The 14788-nt window shown below is 49.0% G+C and overlaps 1 protein-coding gene across 2 annotated transcripts in view; it reads left to right on the top strand.

The window, feature by feature from the left end:
* The window catches only part of ITGA9 (integrin subunit alpha 9), a 273816-nt gene that overhangs the window by 225057 nt on the left and 33971 nt on the right, over positions 1–14788 (top strand). For both annotated transcript variants that reach the window (XM_079794406.1, XM_079794407.1), the window contains one exon: positions 13346–13471. In XM_079794406.1, the coding sequence (XP_079650532.1) occupies positions 13346–13471 (126 nt within the window). The remainder of the gene's footprint in view (positions 1–13345; positions 13472–14788) is intronic.

Here is a 14788-nt window from a genome sequence, read left to right on the forward strand (position 1 = left end):
TACAGTCCAAATAAATAAAAATTCAAAACTGAGCGCCAGATGAAGATGCCTCTTTACTCAGCCTCTCCTCCTCACAAATGTTATTGCTCAGGCAGGTAGGACCCCGCTAACCGTTTGAGAACTTGCTAACTTCCACTCCTGAATATTTCTCTATGTAACCCTCAGACACCCGGAGGTTCTCTGTAAAAAAAAATAATAATAATATTAATCATTTTAAAAATCAATAAGGAGATCTTAATGGCCAAAACCATGAAGTTCAAAACCCTGCACAACCCACCTTTAGGCCAATATCCTCTGCCTCCAACCTCATCCCTGACCTTGTCTTCCAGCCACTCTGGACTCTGAAGGCTGATGAACTACCCACCATGCACCTCCCTGGGCCCCCTGAGCCCACGCACACCTCAAGACCCAATTCACACGTCCTCTCTTCCACTCAACCACCATCACAAATACTTCCTTCTGCCTTAGGACAGGTGTGTGTCCTGACACATCTGTACACACTGCAACACATCTAGTGAGCACCCCGTATGTTCCAGAAACTTGGGAAATTTGCATTGAACTGAAATCCCCAAGTAGAGGTGTTTTGACAACTTCCTTTAACCCACAGCAGAGGTTGCCTTAGTTTCAATGTGAAAATAAATAAAAAGGGCTGAAAAGCCTGCCTCTCATGGCTCAGTGGTTGAGCGTCGACCTGTGAACCAGGAGGTTATGGTTCGATTCCTGCTCCGGGCACATGCCCAGGTTGTGGGCTCAATCCCCAGTGCGGGACATGCAAGCGGCAGCCAGTCAGTGATTCTCATCATTTATGTTTCTATCTCTCTCTCCCTCTCCCTTCCTCTGAAATAAAAAATATTTTTAAATAAAAAATACAAAGGGCTGAATCACTTGTCAAATATAGAGGCTTCCAAGAGCAAATTTAAACTCTAAAATTTTGGTCAGAAATATCATGAAAACCTCTCTCTCTCTCTCTCTCTCTCTCTCTCTCTCTCTCTCTCTTGCTCTCGCTCTCCCTCTCTCTCCCCTCCTCTTTCCCGCTTCTCTTCTTTCCCTTCTCTCTTCCCCCTTCTTTCCTCCCTCCCTACACACACACACACACACACACACACACACACACAGTCTGCTGATCTCAGCCATAGGCTCAAATCATTTTCTTTTTCTTTTTCTTCTTTCTGCACATGCCTGAGTATGAGCTGAATAGCCAAGTTCCTGAAATAGGTCAGGATTAGGTTGGCTTCGACTTTTTTTGTTTTTCTCAACAGAAGCCAAACACTTAAAAAGGGGGGAGATGGCTGACAGAATTCTGGAGTGCGAGTTACGTTCCTGGGCTCTGGGCTCCGGGCTCCGGGCTCCGTTTTAGTTCTGGATGGAGGGAGAAAGTGTGTGTCCCGGAAGGTGAGGCTAGGCTTCTGCCTGGCCTGGTCTTGCACAGTGAGGTCCAGAGGCTGCCCTTTAACCCGCGTGGACAGAGCCCATGAATCAAGCCCACGGGGCCATCTCCCGCTGACCCTGGCGCCGGCCTTATCAGGAGCCCAGGGGCCTGCGGTCGGGCTGCGGGGACGTCTGGAAGCATGAAGGCCTCCTTGCGGGGTGTGGCCCCACCAGAACGCCCATTCTTGGGTACCTGGTGTTTTCTGGCCTTGAAAGTTGGTGATTACACAGTTGACTTTCCTTCGTTCCTTCCTTTGTTCCTTAAAAGCAACAGGACAGGAGCCTGGCGGTGCAGGGGTGACGGGTCGTTACCAAAGTCAGTCACAGGCACTCTCACTGAGGATCAGCAGAGCTCACCGGCCATGGCCCCGAAACATTTATTCTCACGTAACCTGCGAGGACTGGTTGTGGCTGCTGCGGGAGCACAAACCAGGAGAACCCCTTTCTGACAGACACCCCAAGTGGCTCCCGAAAGCAACCTGACAGCAGCGTCAGGCACGGACGAGTCATGATCTCCCCGGCTCCGGGAGCCACTTCACTCACTCCTCCTTCATAATCGAAACTTACCCCCTAGAGCAGTGGTCAGCAAGCTCATTAGTCAACAGAGCCAAATAGCAACAGTACAACGATTGAAATTTCTTTTGAGAGCCAAATTTTTTAAACTTAAACTTCTTTTTTTTAAATATATTTTATTGATTTTTTTACAGAGAGGGATAGAGAGTTAGAAACATCAATGAGAGAGAAACATCCATCAGCTTCCTCCTGCACACACCCTATTGGGGATGTGCCCGAAACCAAGGTACATGCCCTTGACCGGAATCGAACCTGGGACCCTTCAGTCCGCAGGCCAACGCTCTATCCACTGAGCCAAACCAGTTAGGGCGAAACTTAAACTTCTTCTAACGCCACTTCTTCAAAATAGACTCGCCCAGGCCGTGGTATTTTGTGGAGGAGCCACACTCAAGGGGCCAAAGAGCCGCATGTGGCTCGCGAGCCGCAGTTTGCCGACCACGGTCCTAGAGCATATCCCAGGCCTCCTAGAAGCCAGGACACTTTAGGCTTCGAGACTGACATGTAGCTTTCTCTTTTCACTGCTCTGATGGCTGTAGCCTCAGAAAGCCGTGTAAGGGGTTAGACAGATGGTCACCCACAAAATGATGGGAAAATGACTACTTAGCTTTTAATAAAGGGGTAATAATAAAGTGTCACACCTAGAAAATGCAGAGGTAACTCAGCGAGTCCGTAGGAGTGCTGCTTTATCCTCTACCGGAAGATGGGGCCAGGAGCTAGAAGCAGAATTTAAAGAATCCCATACAATTCCAAGGACTGTGTTGGGTCCCACGGGGCCAGAGGGGTTGTGGGGGCGGGGGGGGGGGGGGGGCAGGGACCAGTTACTGACTCATTTATTATCCAAATCAGCAGACCGTTCTGCTCCCAAATGTGTCATTATCTGTGGGAGGAAAACATTTGTGGCATGCATGTCAAGTGCTCAGATAACATATTTATGTCTCACTTTTTCGCTAAAGAGAGTCTGACCGCATCTGGAAATTCTTTTGTGTCACTGCTTCTCCAAAACTGCATCCCATCTGTATCCCTTTAACTCGGGTACAAGGCCATGCTGGTGACGCGGGCCCCATCTGGGAGGCCGGTCTCTCTGGGAGGAAAAGCCAGTGAATTCTGTTCCACCGGGCAGCCTGCTGGTGGCCCGCACGCTTATACTGCGCAGGGTGTCGGCCTGTCACACCCAAAGGAAAGGGTATTGGGGAGTGGAGAGGGAGCCCCGTTGTTTTAGCCAAAACCTAGAGCTAGTGGTGGGGGCGCTGGGAGTCATTAGCTTATATCCTAGAAAGTGCGATTATTTTACTGAAATAATGGCAGACTCCTCAAAATTGTCCAGTACATCGTGTTCTCTTCTCCTCTGGGACATTGGTTTTGAGGCTTCGCCCCTTTATTTTCTGTTTCTCCCCTTTATTTTCTGTTTCCGTTTTGGTCTCAGGAACACCCTGACCTTTCAGATCTAGTACAGCTTTTCACAGTGGCGCTGGGCTTCCGGGGTGGGGCAGGGGGTTGAGGAAAGCAGGTGTTTTCTTTAAAAGATCATTTCCAACTGGAAAGAGAGAGGACACCTACAGTGCTTATCTTTTCCGGCTTTTTAAAGGTCTTTCCCTTTCTGGAAATTAAATGACGTGACGTCATTCGTGAACTTCTTGCTCCCCCCACTCCATCCCCGTCTCTGCAGCTTGGGCAGCGAGCTGGTGTTCTGGGCGGCTGCTACCACGCTCTCCTTCACCCTTTTCAGTTCAGAACAGAACGTGGCTCTTCATTTGAGGATCAGGGCTCAGAGGGGATGTCCAAAGCTAGATCCCCATTTCACTCACCTCGAATCCTTGTGATCATCAGTGTTATTCCTGTTGTCTGTCCACGTGAATACATTTGAGTCTCCAGCTACACACAGAGGCAAATACCAGAAAATCAGAACGTACTGAACTAATCAACAAGGGCGCCCTTTCCACAACGTGGAAGAATCTGTAACTCTCCAGAAGGGTCCACCAAAGATTGCCTCAGAGAGCGCCTCCTTTGACACGATAGGATGCACACACACAGAAAGTGTGTTCTCAACCTTGCGAATACATCAGCAGCATAAAGCATGGCATGTTTAGTAGGAGGAACTACCCAAGTGTTTGTCACCGTTTCTCTGCACTGTTTCCATATCAATAGTGTCATTGATCATTGAAAAATGAGGGTAAATGAATGGATCCACACCTTCTAGGTTATGGTAAAGGCTTGAAATGAATGGTGGTAACGTGAAAGCATCTATCCTAGGATTTATGATTCACATGTTGTCATCTTTTACTGTTCTTTGGTCAACACGAAGAAACATTCAATAGTAAATCATAGCCATGAGATTTAACCTAAGGCACAATATAAAGGACTCTGCAACACTGTTATCACAGTTCACCTTTTGTGGAATGGTGAAATGTAGTTCTTATTTATCCCTCGAGTAGTAAACATCTTAGGTTGGCCTCCTGAACCAGTTGGTATCATTTCTCAATCATTTTATGAATACTACTAGAGGCCCGGTGCACTGGTGGGGTCCCTCGGCCTGGCCTGTGGGGATCAGGCCAAAATCGGCTCTCCGACATCCCCTGAGGGGTCCCGGATTGTGAGAGGACGCAGACTAGGCTGAGGGACCCCACCGGCGCACGATCGGAGCCGGGGAGGGACCATTGGAGGGCTCTAAGGTGTGTCCAGCCCATCTCACCCGGTCCCAATCAGCCGGACCCCAGCAGCAAGCCAACCTACCAGTTGGAGCATCTGCCCCCTGGTGGTGAGTGCGCTTGAATGGTCAAACAAAGGGTTGGATACTTAGCATATTAGGCTTTTATTATACAGGATTTTTACTTCAAACCTTGGGGTCCTAAAATTTAATGTCACCAGAGCCACTGGGGTCAATGGTCAGCCTCCCGTGGCAGAAAGGGAACTTGTGTCTTCTGATGCCTTGGTCCCAAGGGTCGGCAGTCGGTAATGAAATGAGCACAGGAGGCAGGCAAAACATTCTCTGGGTTTTCAAAGTCAAGGGGCATGTGAATTCAGAGGGACAGGTGGCGAGTCAGGGGGTGGGTCATGTTTACCCAGTTGCCATCAGCTGCAGTGGGTGTAACATGAGATGGAAAAGTGGCCCAAGGATGTAACCAAGAACATAAAGCCGGGGATTAGCAGATAAATGTCAGTTAACAGGAAACATGTGTTTTCAGAGAACGAACCTATGCCCCCTTTCATCCAAGTCAATTCAACGAACAGAGCTTAGGTCAGCTTCACCCGAGACCCACCCTGGCGAAGATGCCCAGCCTGCTCCACGGAAGGCACTGAGTTGTCGCTGAGTGGGTTCCTCTGCTGATCGAATCTTCCCGTTTGTCTTTCATTGGCTGTGAGTGCATTCAAGGCCGTGGTGCACTCTGTACATCGAGTCAGAGACACGTTGGTGACCTTTCCCATCCCCAGAACCCAACCAGCCAGAGTACAGTCAAGGAGTGGGCCAGTAGAAAGAGGGCATCTATGCCTTAGCTTGTTGGAAATATACCAGTAAGACCACATGTCCCAGGTAGAAAGTGGTTCCTCTCTTTGAGCCATGTTGATCACGTCTGGGTAACTGGCTCCTCCTAAGATTCGCCTACAAGACCCTCCTCCATGTCCAGGCCCCCCTCTCCTGCCTCGTTTCAGGCCACTACGACCCAACATTCATCCAATGCTTACGCCATGTTGAACTCTAGGCTCTCTAGACTTAACTCTACTGTTTGTACCTCCATGTTTTTGCATATGCTCTTCCTCTCTGCCTGGAATTACCTTCCCCCTTCTCTCTTTACTCTCCAGAAGTTTCTTTATCATCCTCCAAGGTCCACCAGAAGTGCCACCTCCCAATGAGACATGCAGATCATGACAGGGGCTGGCTTGTGGGTAGAGGGAGAAATTTATAATCACAACAGGAGCTCTGCTCTGCGGTCCGTGAAAAGATAAACCATGAGATGCTGGTCCAAGCCCTGGCGGGGCGGCTCAGTTGATTAGAGCATCGTCTGTACACCAGAATGTTGCAGGTTTGATTCCTGGTCAGGGCATATAAGGGAGGCAACCAATCGATGTTTCTCTCACTCTCCCTTCCTCTCTAAAATCAATTAACATATCATCGGGTGAGGATTTAACAAAAAAGAAAAAGATGATCCAGGTGTGGTTGGGACAGAGGCCATTCAGCCAGGGTGCGAGGAAGGTGGAACAGGACCGTGATCATCCTGCTGGGGATTTTGGAGATGATGCTCATACCCGGGGTCAAAGCTTACAGGTACAAGACAGGTTACTTAACGTCTGTGAGCCTGCGTTTTCTTAGCTCTAAACTGGGAGTGAAAAATGAGGAAACCAGATGTTCCAGTTTGCCTGCCGCTGATCTATGTCTCTAGCATGCTCTTCTATCTGGTTGACTCCCCCACTTCACTCTCAGAAATGTCCCAGTTTGGACAATAAACTATATGGTCACCCTACTGATAGCAGTACCCTCTGCACATGGCTGTTTTCAGGATTCAGTGTGTGCCCAGAGCACTTAAAATAGTAGCTAATGTTAGCTGGTGTTCGTTCTATTTGTATTTGAACTTAGTACAGAGATGAGAATTGGTTTCCTTGGGACGTGAGACTTAGAAAACAGATTGGAGGACTTTGGTGTCCCTCTAGTCTTCAGGCCCAGGGACAGACACTGTGTTAAGGCTGCTCTGGGCTGGGATCCTGGGGAAGATCTGTGTCCTCTCTCTCACACACTTGGTACCTTATGCAGGCTCATCTCCTGAGGCTACAACATGGAAATTCCATTTCCTCTAACCCTGTTATCAGACCACCGCAGCCTGGAGAGTCTTTAGTCAAAGCTCTAGATGTTCCTTCAAATAATAACATTCGAAACAAAGCGGGGATTCTCTTTTTCGGTATCACACCCTGATGCATACTTTGAACCCAGTGTTCCATGAAACGAGGTTCTGCCAGACGACCTGGCGTGCGCACTCCACCCTGAGGCCTGGTCCTTGGAAGCTTCTGACCCAAAGGCTCCCCCGACGGAGGCTGACCCGGACCCTGCCACCAAGTGATGTCCACATCCCCCCTGGGCTCCCAGCAAGCTCCCGAGTCACCATTATCTCTTGGCTTCAACTTGCACCATGTTTTCCTTGGGGTTGGGACAAGGGGAGGGGGGAGGGACCGACTGCCAACAGAAAACCCTCAACAGCCGCCTCCGCCGAATGCCGCCGTGACACTGGGCCCCGCATCGTCTTGGCCTTCTCTCTGTGTGTGTGAAGCCCTTTCAGTCACATTCCCACAGACATGGGTGTCTTCCGGCCCCCAGGGGTCGTGGAAGATAAGCAGCCGTGTCATGGGAAGCATTTCGACTCACATCGTCTGGAAAATAGATGAGAAGTGAGTGGGCAGAGGTGAGCAGGGGGCAATGGCCACAGAGTCCTTGGCCAGACAAGGAAACCAGGCTGTTAGACATCAGCGCCGTGGTGCTTGGATGGTCTGCGGTACAAGAAGAAGGCATTACTGCCCCCTGACTTGGAGCAAAGAGGCTGGTTAGAACCAAGCCATGTGTTGGGGGAGGGGAGGTGGTCAGCAATTGCTTATCTATTTAGTGTGAGATTAGGTGACCCCCATCTGTTTGGTTCTCTGTCAGGGCACATGCCCGGATTGTGAGCTCCATCCCCAGTAGGGGGCGTGCAGGAGGCATCCCGTGGATGTTTTGCTCTCACATCCATGTTTCTCTCTCTCCCTTCGTCTCTCTGTAAAAATCCATTTTTTTAAAAATGCACGGATAGTCCTCAACGTGTGGAATTAGCAACCACACCACCCTCATTTTACACCTGAGGAAACTGAGGCTACCACCCTCATTTTACACCTGAGGAAACTGAGGCCCCGGAGACCCGAATGGCACAGCTGTTAGGAGGCAGAGCGAGGCTGAGGCCCGGGACCATCGAGTGTTCATCAAGGCCATCTGTGCCATAGGACTCCTTAGTGGTGCCACTTATGCCCACAACCAGTCACATGACCTCGGACGAGTCATGGAATTCGGGGCCTCTGGTCCCTTATCTGATAGCGGAGGCCTCGGGACCACATGACCTTGGAGCTGCCTTCCAGAAACAACATTCCAGGATGCTCTGTTCTCCTTCCCACCCAGGACATGGGGTGGCCTGGCCTCCCGGCCAGCAGGCACTTTTATCGCCATGGTCTAAGCAAGAGTCTTTTTTTTTTGCCACAGCAGCAGACCTAGGTCACAGTGGAGGACTCTGAGATTCCCAGGCTTCTAGGCTACTGGTTCCTTCCTGGTGACCAAGGTCAAAATAGGAAGGGATGGCTTCCCTCCGCCCCCACCCCTCCGTGACTGTCACCCAGCCCCCACCTCATCCTCCATATCTGAGAGGCAGAAAGATGGGTGCAAGCAGATCTCTGGAGCCAGATGGCCTGCACCCCAGCCCTGCTCTGCCACCTGCCATGGGGGGGGCCCCTGCCTCTGGCAGTCACCTGGCCTCCCCTTGCCTCTTGGTGGGATGCTAATAGCTCGCACCTGGTGGGAGTGAGGACAGGATGGGTTTGTGTAAAACACTCAGAGCCTGGCACACAGTAGGGCTGCACGGCGTTGGGTATCACTGTGGCTGTCGCATAGTATATCTAACACACATGGAAAAATGCTTCCCTGTGGTGGCCCTGGCCAGAGACTCTGCTGCTCCGTTTTAGCTGAGGGAGCGTCACCAGAGGATTCGGGGTCTGAATCAGACCCGGGCAACCATCATTCTCCCTTTGAAAGCGGACCACCCGGAACCTCCCGGAAAAACAAAAAAACAACACGCCGCCTTCCCGATTGAAGTGAGTCCCACGTAACCACAGTCGGGAGCACAACTGGCTGAGATTTCCACTCGCCACAGACTCAGTCTCCACTTCCCTTCTCCAGATGCCCCGGGGGCCGGTCAGATGTCACATCGATCACATCGTGTCACCGTCATCGCCCTGTTCCCAGGCTGCCCCGGAGACTCCAGGGGCAGGAAGGGAAAATGAGGTTCGGAGCCAGGTCTCTGCCCTGCGGTCTCGGGTTGTTCCTCACCCCCTTGCCCCGCCGTGCCCAGCTCCCTGCCCTCTGGGCTCAGAGCTCGTGGGAATGGTGGCGCCAGGACTCCCCCGAAGCATGTTAGTGGAACTGGCTGATGTGGGGCTCTGCTCCCACACTTTCTCCCCTGGGTTAGAAACCCAAAGCGCCGATTGGCAGAGCCAGGAGGAGCTCTGCCCGCCTCCCTGATTGTAATTAGGACGATGCATCCCGCATACTCAGGGGTTCTGTTTCTCTAAACCCGGACAGAATGTGTTTGGGTGGCCGGGCCTGATGGTCTCGGCAGAGGACTGTACGCCACAGGCGGCGGGGGGGCCATTTTCCGTGGCCCTGCAGCAGCTGTCCGCTCCGAAGACCCACATGCTTCAGGGTGAAAAGTGATTCGATTAAGAACGTGAGCACACAACTCGAATTCTCAAAGGCTCGACGAGCAAAATGTTTTCCATCTGCGACGTGCGATGGATGCCTAAATAGGGAGCATCCCCCAAATAAGCCAGTCGCCCACTCCCCTAATTGAGGTGAACTGAACAAACTTTTATGGCCAACCTCATAGAAACCAAAACTGTGCTGGCCTTTCAGGTTGGAGGCGGCGGGGGGGGGGGGGGGGGGGGGGGGGAGGCGGGGGGGAATTAACTTTGGAAAGGGGCCAGAGGGAACTTTCTGGAGTGATGGACATGTCCTCTACCTTCATTGTGGTGGTAGTTATGTGGGTGATTTCATTTGTCAAAATTCATCAAACTTGACCCTAAGATACAGTTGGTTGAGCATCGTCCTGTGCACCAAAAGGTTGCCAGTTCGATTCCTGGTCAGGGCATATGCCTGGGTTGCAGTTTGGATCCCTGGTCAGAGCACATTCGGAAGGCAGCTCGTCTCTTTCTCTCTCTCTCTCTCTCTCTCTCTCTCTCTCTCTCTCTCTCTCTCTTTAATATATTTTATTGATTTTTTACAGAGAGGAAGAGAGAGGGATAGAGAGTTAGAAACATCAATGAGAGAGAAATATCGATCAGCTGCCTCTTGCACACCCCCTACTGGGGATGTGCCCGCAACCAAGGTACATGCCCTTGACCGGAATCGAACCTGGGACCCTTGAATCCGCAGGCCGACGCTCTATCCACTGAGCCAAACCGGTTTCGGCTCTCTCTCTCTCTCTCTCTTTCTCTCTCTCTTCTCTCTCTCTCTTCTTCCCTCCCTCTCTCTCTTCCTCTCTCTAAGCATGTCCTCAGGTGAAGATTAGAAAAAATAATTTTTTTTAAAGATCTGTGCACTTTAGTGGACGTAAATTTTACCTCAATAAAAAGTTATAATAATGAGTTCAACAATATCTACCTAATAATATTTACCTTAATCGGGTAAGTGCATACAGTATTCCCCCCCCCCCCTTATTTGCGGTTTCACTTTCCACGGTTTTAGTTACCCACATGGTCAACCATGGCCCAAAAATATTAAATGGAAAAATTCAGAAATTAACAATTCATGAGTTTTAAAATGCACACTGTTCTGAATAGTGTGATAAAATCTTGAGCCGTCCAGCTCCATCCCATCCGGGACATGAATCACCCCTTTGCCTAGCGTATCCACGCTGCCTATGTCACCTGCCTATTAGTCACTAGTAGCCGTCTTGGTTATTAGATCGACTGTCCTGGTGTTGCGGTGCTGTGTTCAAGTCACCCTTATATAATAACTAGTCACCTGGTGCACAAAATTCATGCATGGGGGAGGGGGAGTGTCCCTCAGCCTGGCCTGCACCCTCTCCAATCTGGGACCACCTGTGGGATCGGGCCTAAACCGGCAGTCAGACATGCCTCTCGCATTCTGGGACCGCTGGCTCCTAACTGCTCACCTGCCTGCCTGCCTGATCGCCCCTAACCACTCTGCCTGCCGGCCTGCTCACCCCCAACTGCGCCCCCCCCCCCCCGCTGGCCTGATCACCCCCAACTACCTTCCCTGCTGGCCTGCTCGCCCCCAACTGCCCTCCCCTCCTGGCCTGATTGCCCCTAACCGCCTCTGCCTCAGCCCCACCACCATGGCTTTGTCCAGAAGGACATCCAGAAGGTCTCCCGGTCTAATTAGCATATTACCCTTTTATTAATATAGATGGCCCCAAAGTACTGATGCTGGCAATTCAGATGTGCCAAAAAAAAGTCGTAAAGTGCTTCCTTTAAGTGAAAGGTATGTATGTAAAGGGAAAAACAGTATATACAGCATTCGGTACTATACACAGCCTCAGGCACCCCATGGGGGTGTTTGGAATTTATCCCCCATGGATAAAGAGGGACTGCTGTACTTAAAATTATATATGAATAATATATTGCCCTGGCCAGTGTTGCTCAGTGGTTAGAGTGTTTAACTGTGCACCCAAGGGCACGTACCTGGGTTGTAGGTTTGATTCCCAGCCCTGGCCGGGATGTGTGCGGGAGGCAGCCAATTATTGTGTCTCTCTCACATCGATGTTTTTCTCTCTCACATCAGGGTTTCTCTGTCTCTCGTTCTCTTTCTCTCTCTAAAAAAATCAATGGGAAAAATATCCTCAGGCAAGAATAAAAAACAACAACAAAAAAGAATAGCGTTAATTTATACCACCCTTCCCATTCACACATTTCACAAAATGATGTTATGTGCTTGTACATCTTTCAAGATCAGTGCCCATTACTAAGCCGCTTTTTAGCGGACAGTTTTCCAGAGCCTATCATCTTCAGTTTGTCCAATTTACTTGAGATACAGAGCATTGTGGGCCCATGTTTAGTGCTGAAATTTCACTGAAAGACACCCCCATTTGTAGAACATTGCAGCACTTGTGTTCCGCATTTGTCTGATAAGTAATTACTGACGATCCGCACTACGTAAGCAACTTGTGTCTCGCTTTCTGAAATGAGCTTTCCAATATTCATCACAGCTTACAACAATGGCACCCCAGGAATAATCACCAAGTGTGTATTAAATCTCATGGCTTCCTTCCCATTCATTCCCTCCAGTGACTTCTGAAAGCATCCAAAACCAACTGATGGAAATATTTCAGGCCGGTGTATCTTCCCAGATTTTGTGGTTCAAATAAAGTAATTGAGAAAATACCGAATTATGAGATACTTTTAAAGAATAATAAGTCGTAAACTGTGAGATATTTGTAAAGGCAACACTCTTGTCTAATAATCCATTTGAGGAAATATATCTTCATCTCATTTATGTTCAGGCCTATACTACAAAGTAAATCCTGGCATATATGTTCAGACCAAAGGTAAAATAGAGATTAATTTAGCAAATTTTGGGGTCTTATAGTTCATTATTAAAAGATGAACATTGTTAGCTTACATTAGAAGTTTCTTTATGTAAACATTTTAAACTAAACCTACCATGAAAGAGAAGTTGAAAAATTATTCAATAAATTCAAACCATACACTGTATCGTACTCCAGGGCATTAGAGATAGGAGAGTTTAAACAGATGCTTCTGGTTATGGGGTGGAATCGTAAACACAATCCTAAATTATGAATTGTTAATTATTAATTTTGCTACTTGGCCTTAAGCTTCAACCAGGGTGACATGATACTAGATAAAGACCTTTTTTTTTTCTTCAGCAACTCCTCAACGTAGACATTAAAAGTAACTTTGTTCTTAGAGAAATCAAGAGGGAAGAGTGTACACCGTTGTTTTGGGGTTGTTTTTGTTTGGTTTGGTTTGGTTTGGTTTTAATGCTCTGTTGCTCAGCACCATTGCTATTGCTGCCAGAAACAAAATCAGGTAACTCGCCTGCAAGACTCGAGCAGGTTGTACAGCACTCTAGGGGTCCCATGGAACACAGTTTGAAAACCTCTGGCAGTGGGCTATCCATAAAGGTTGGGTCTCAGAAGACCTGGATTCAAAACCTGCATTCTGGACTCAGTGATTGTTGGCAAGTGACTTAACCCGAGTCTCGTTTTCCTCCTCCACAGAAGTAGCACGCATGCTTCTCTCTCGGAGTTGTAAAAGCGCTTGTAAATGTGCCTTGGAGACCACAAGGTGTAGGTCTGTTTTGTTCCTTGAGACCTTCTGGTTCCCAGGCACATGTCATTTGCATGTTGAGGGCCATCTCCTCTCGATTATTTAAGGACTGAGAGCCACACTGTATGTTGTTTGGTCATGTCGATGCTATTGCCTCTGCCTCGCAGCTTTCCCCTCCCCCGCCCCCCTGTCCACTGGAGCACGGACAAGGGGGCAGGTTGGCTTTGGGCTTGGCTGCTGCCACCTCTGCAGTAAGAGATTCCGCGCTCCCGATCCATTCTCGGGTGGACCGCGCTGACAGATTCCTTTTCCTTTTCAGGTGGGCCAGGAGAAGGGAAACTGTTCCTTCCAGAAGAACCCGACCCCCTGCATCATCCCTCAAGAACAAGAAAATATCTTCCACACCATCTTTGCTTTCTTCACCAAGTCTGGAAGAAAAGTCTTGGTGAGGATTTGCTTTCTGGTTGGGTCCCCGTGGGTGGTCCTCACTAGGAAGGCAAGCCTGAGATGAGAGCTCTGGTTGGCATGTCTTATTCCCCAAATCTGGCTTTAACCAGTTGTCTTCGAAAGTCACAAGGACTTGTGGTCAGCTCCTGTTTTTCAGCCTGAGGTTTCCATCAAAGTGTGAAGTTGACATTTCAAGTTCCATGGCCCGGCAAAGGGAATGCCTTTGCAACTCACCACGCACCGAGTAGTCAATCTTTTCTCCACCGAGTAGGAGTCTAATCCAGAGGGATGCTCCTTGTACAACCACTTTGGAAAACTGCTGGGCAGTATCTGTTAAAGCGAAAGATATTTGTATCCTGTGACCCAGGAATTTCACTCCCGGGTCTATCCCCGAGAGAAATGAGTACTTGTGTCCCCCAAAAGGTATGGACGAGAGGCACAGTCATTTTATTATAGCCGAAAGCTGGGAACAGTCCAAACGTCCATCAACAGGAGAGTGTGTAGACAATGGTGGTGTCGCCATCCACTGGAGTATTACCAAACAATAGAAACTGCTGCACGAATGACTCTCCTACGCATGGTATTTGGGTGGCAGAGCTGGAGACCAGAGGACATATATGTCACTGACATGAAGTTTAGCAAGAGCAAAACCATCAATGGCGATGGAGGTCAGGGTAGTGGTTACTTTCGGAGGAATAGCCATAGGAGGGGGCCCGAGAGAACCTGCTTAGGTGCTGGACATGGTCTTCATCTTGATCTGGGTATGAACACAGGTGAAAATATATCCAGATGGACCCTTCCGATGTAATCTGTTTGCTGTTTGTAAATTACACCCCCAATTTTTATGCTTTTCCAAAGCCCCTTTCTCCCATATCTTTGGTCCCGTCTCTTTAGCTGCTTTTTCCAGCCTAGCCACCTCTCATACGCATTTCTATTCCTGTAGAAGATGTAGGGCTGTTTGCTGCTTGGAATGCTGGGTGTGTGTTTTTTTACTTCCTTAGTGCTGATGATACGACTATTTTTTAAAGCACTTAGAATTGTTAGGAGTAGTGATATCTAGCTGTTTGGTGCAATTCTGTACCTGGCTGAAAATTTTACCCCCCACATGAAGCATCATGAAGGTATGTGTGTACATTTTGGACCTTACAGTACAAAAGAGAATTCCTCTTTTGTAACTTAAATTTGGAATATAGGTGTGTTTTGGGTTGTGTGTGTTTTTTTTGGGGGGGGGGGGGTGTTTGTTTTTTTGTGGGGTTTTTTTTTGTGATTCACATAATGTCTTGGTCCAACACGTGTTTTTCTTTGCTCCTGTGTT

This window comes from Cnephaeus nilssonii (assembly GCF_951640355.1).
Source record: "Cnephaeus nilssonii genome assembly, chromosome: 17".
NCBI lineage: Eukaryota > Metazoa > Chordata > Mammalia > Chiroptera > Vespertilionidae > Cnephaeus > Cnephaeus nilssonii.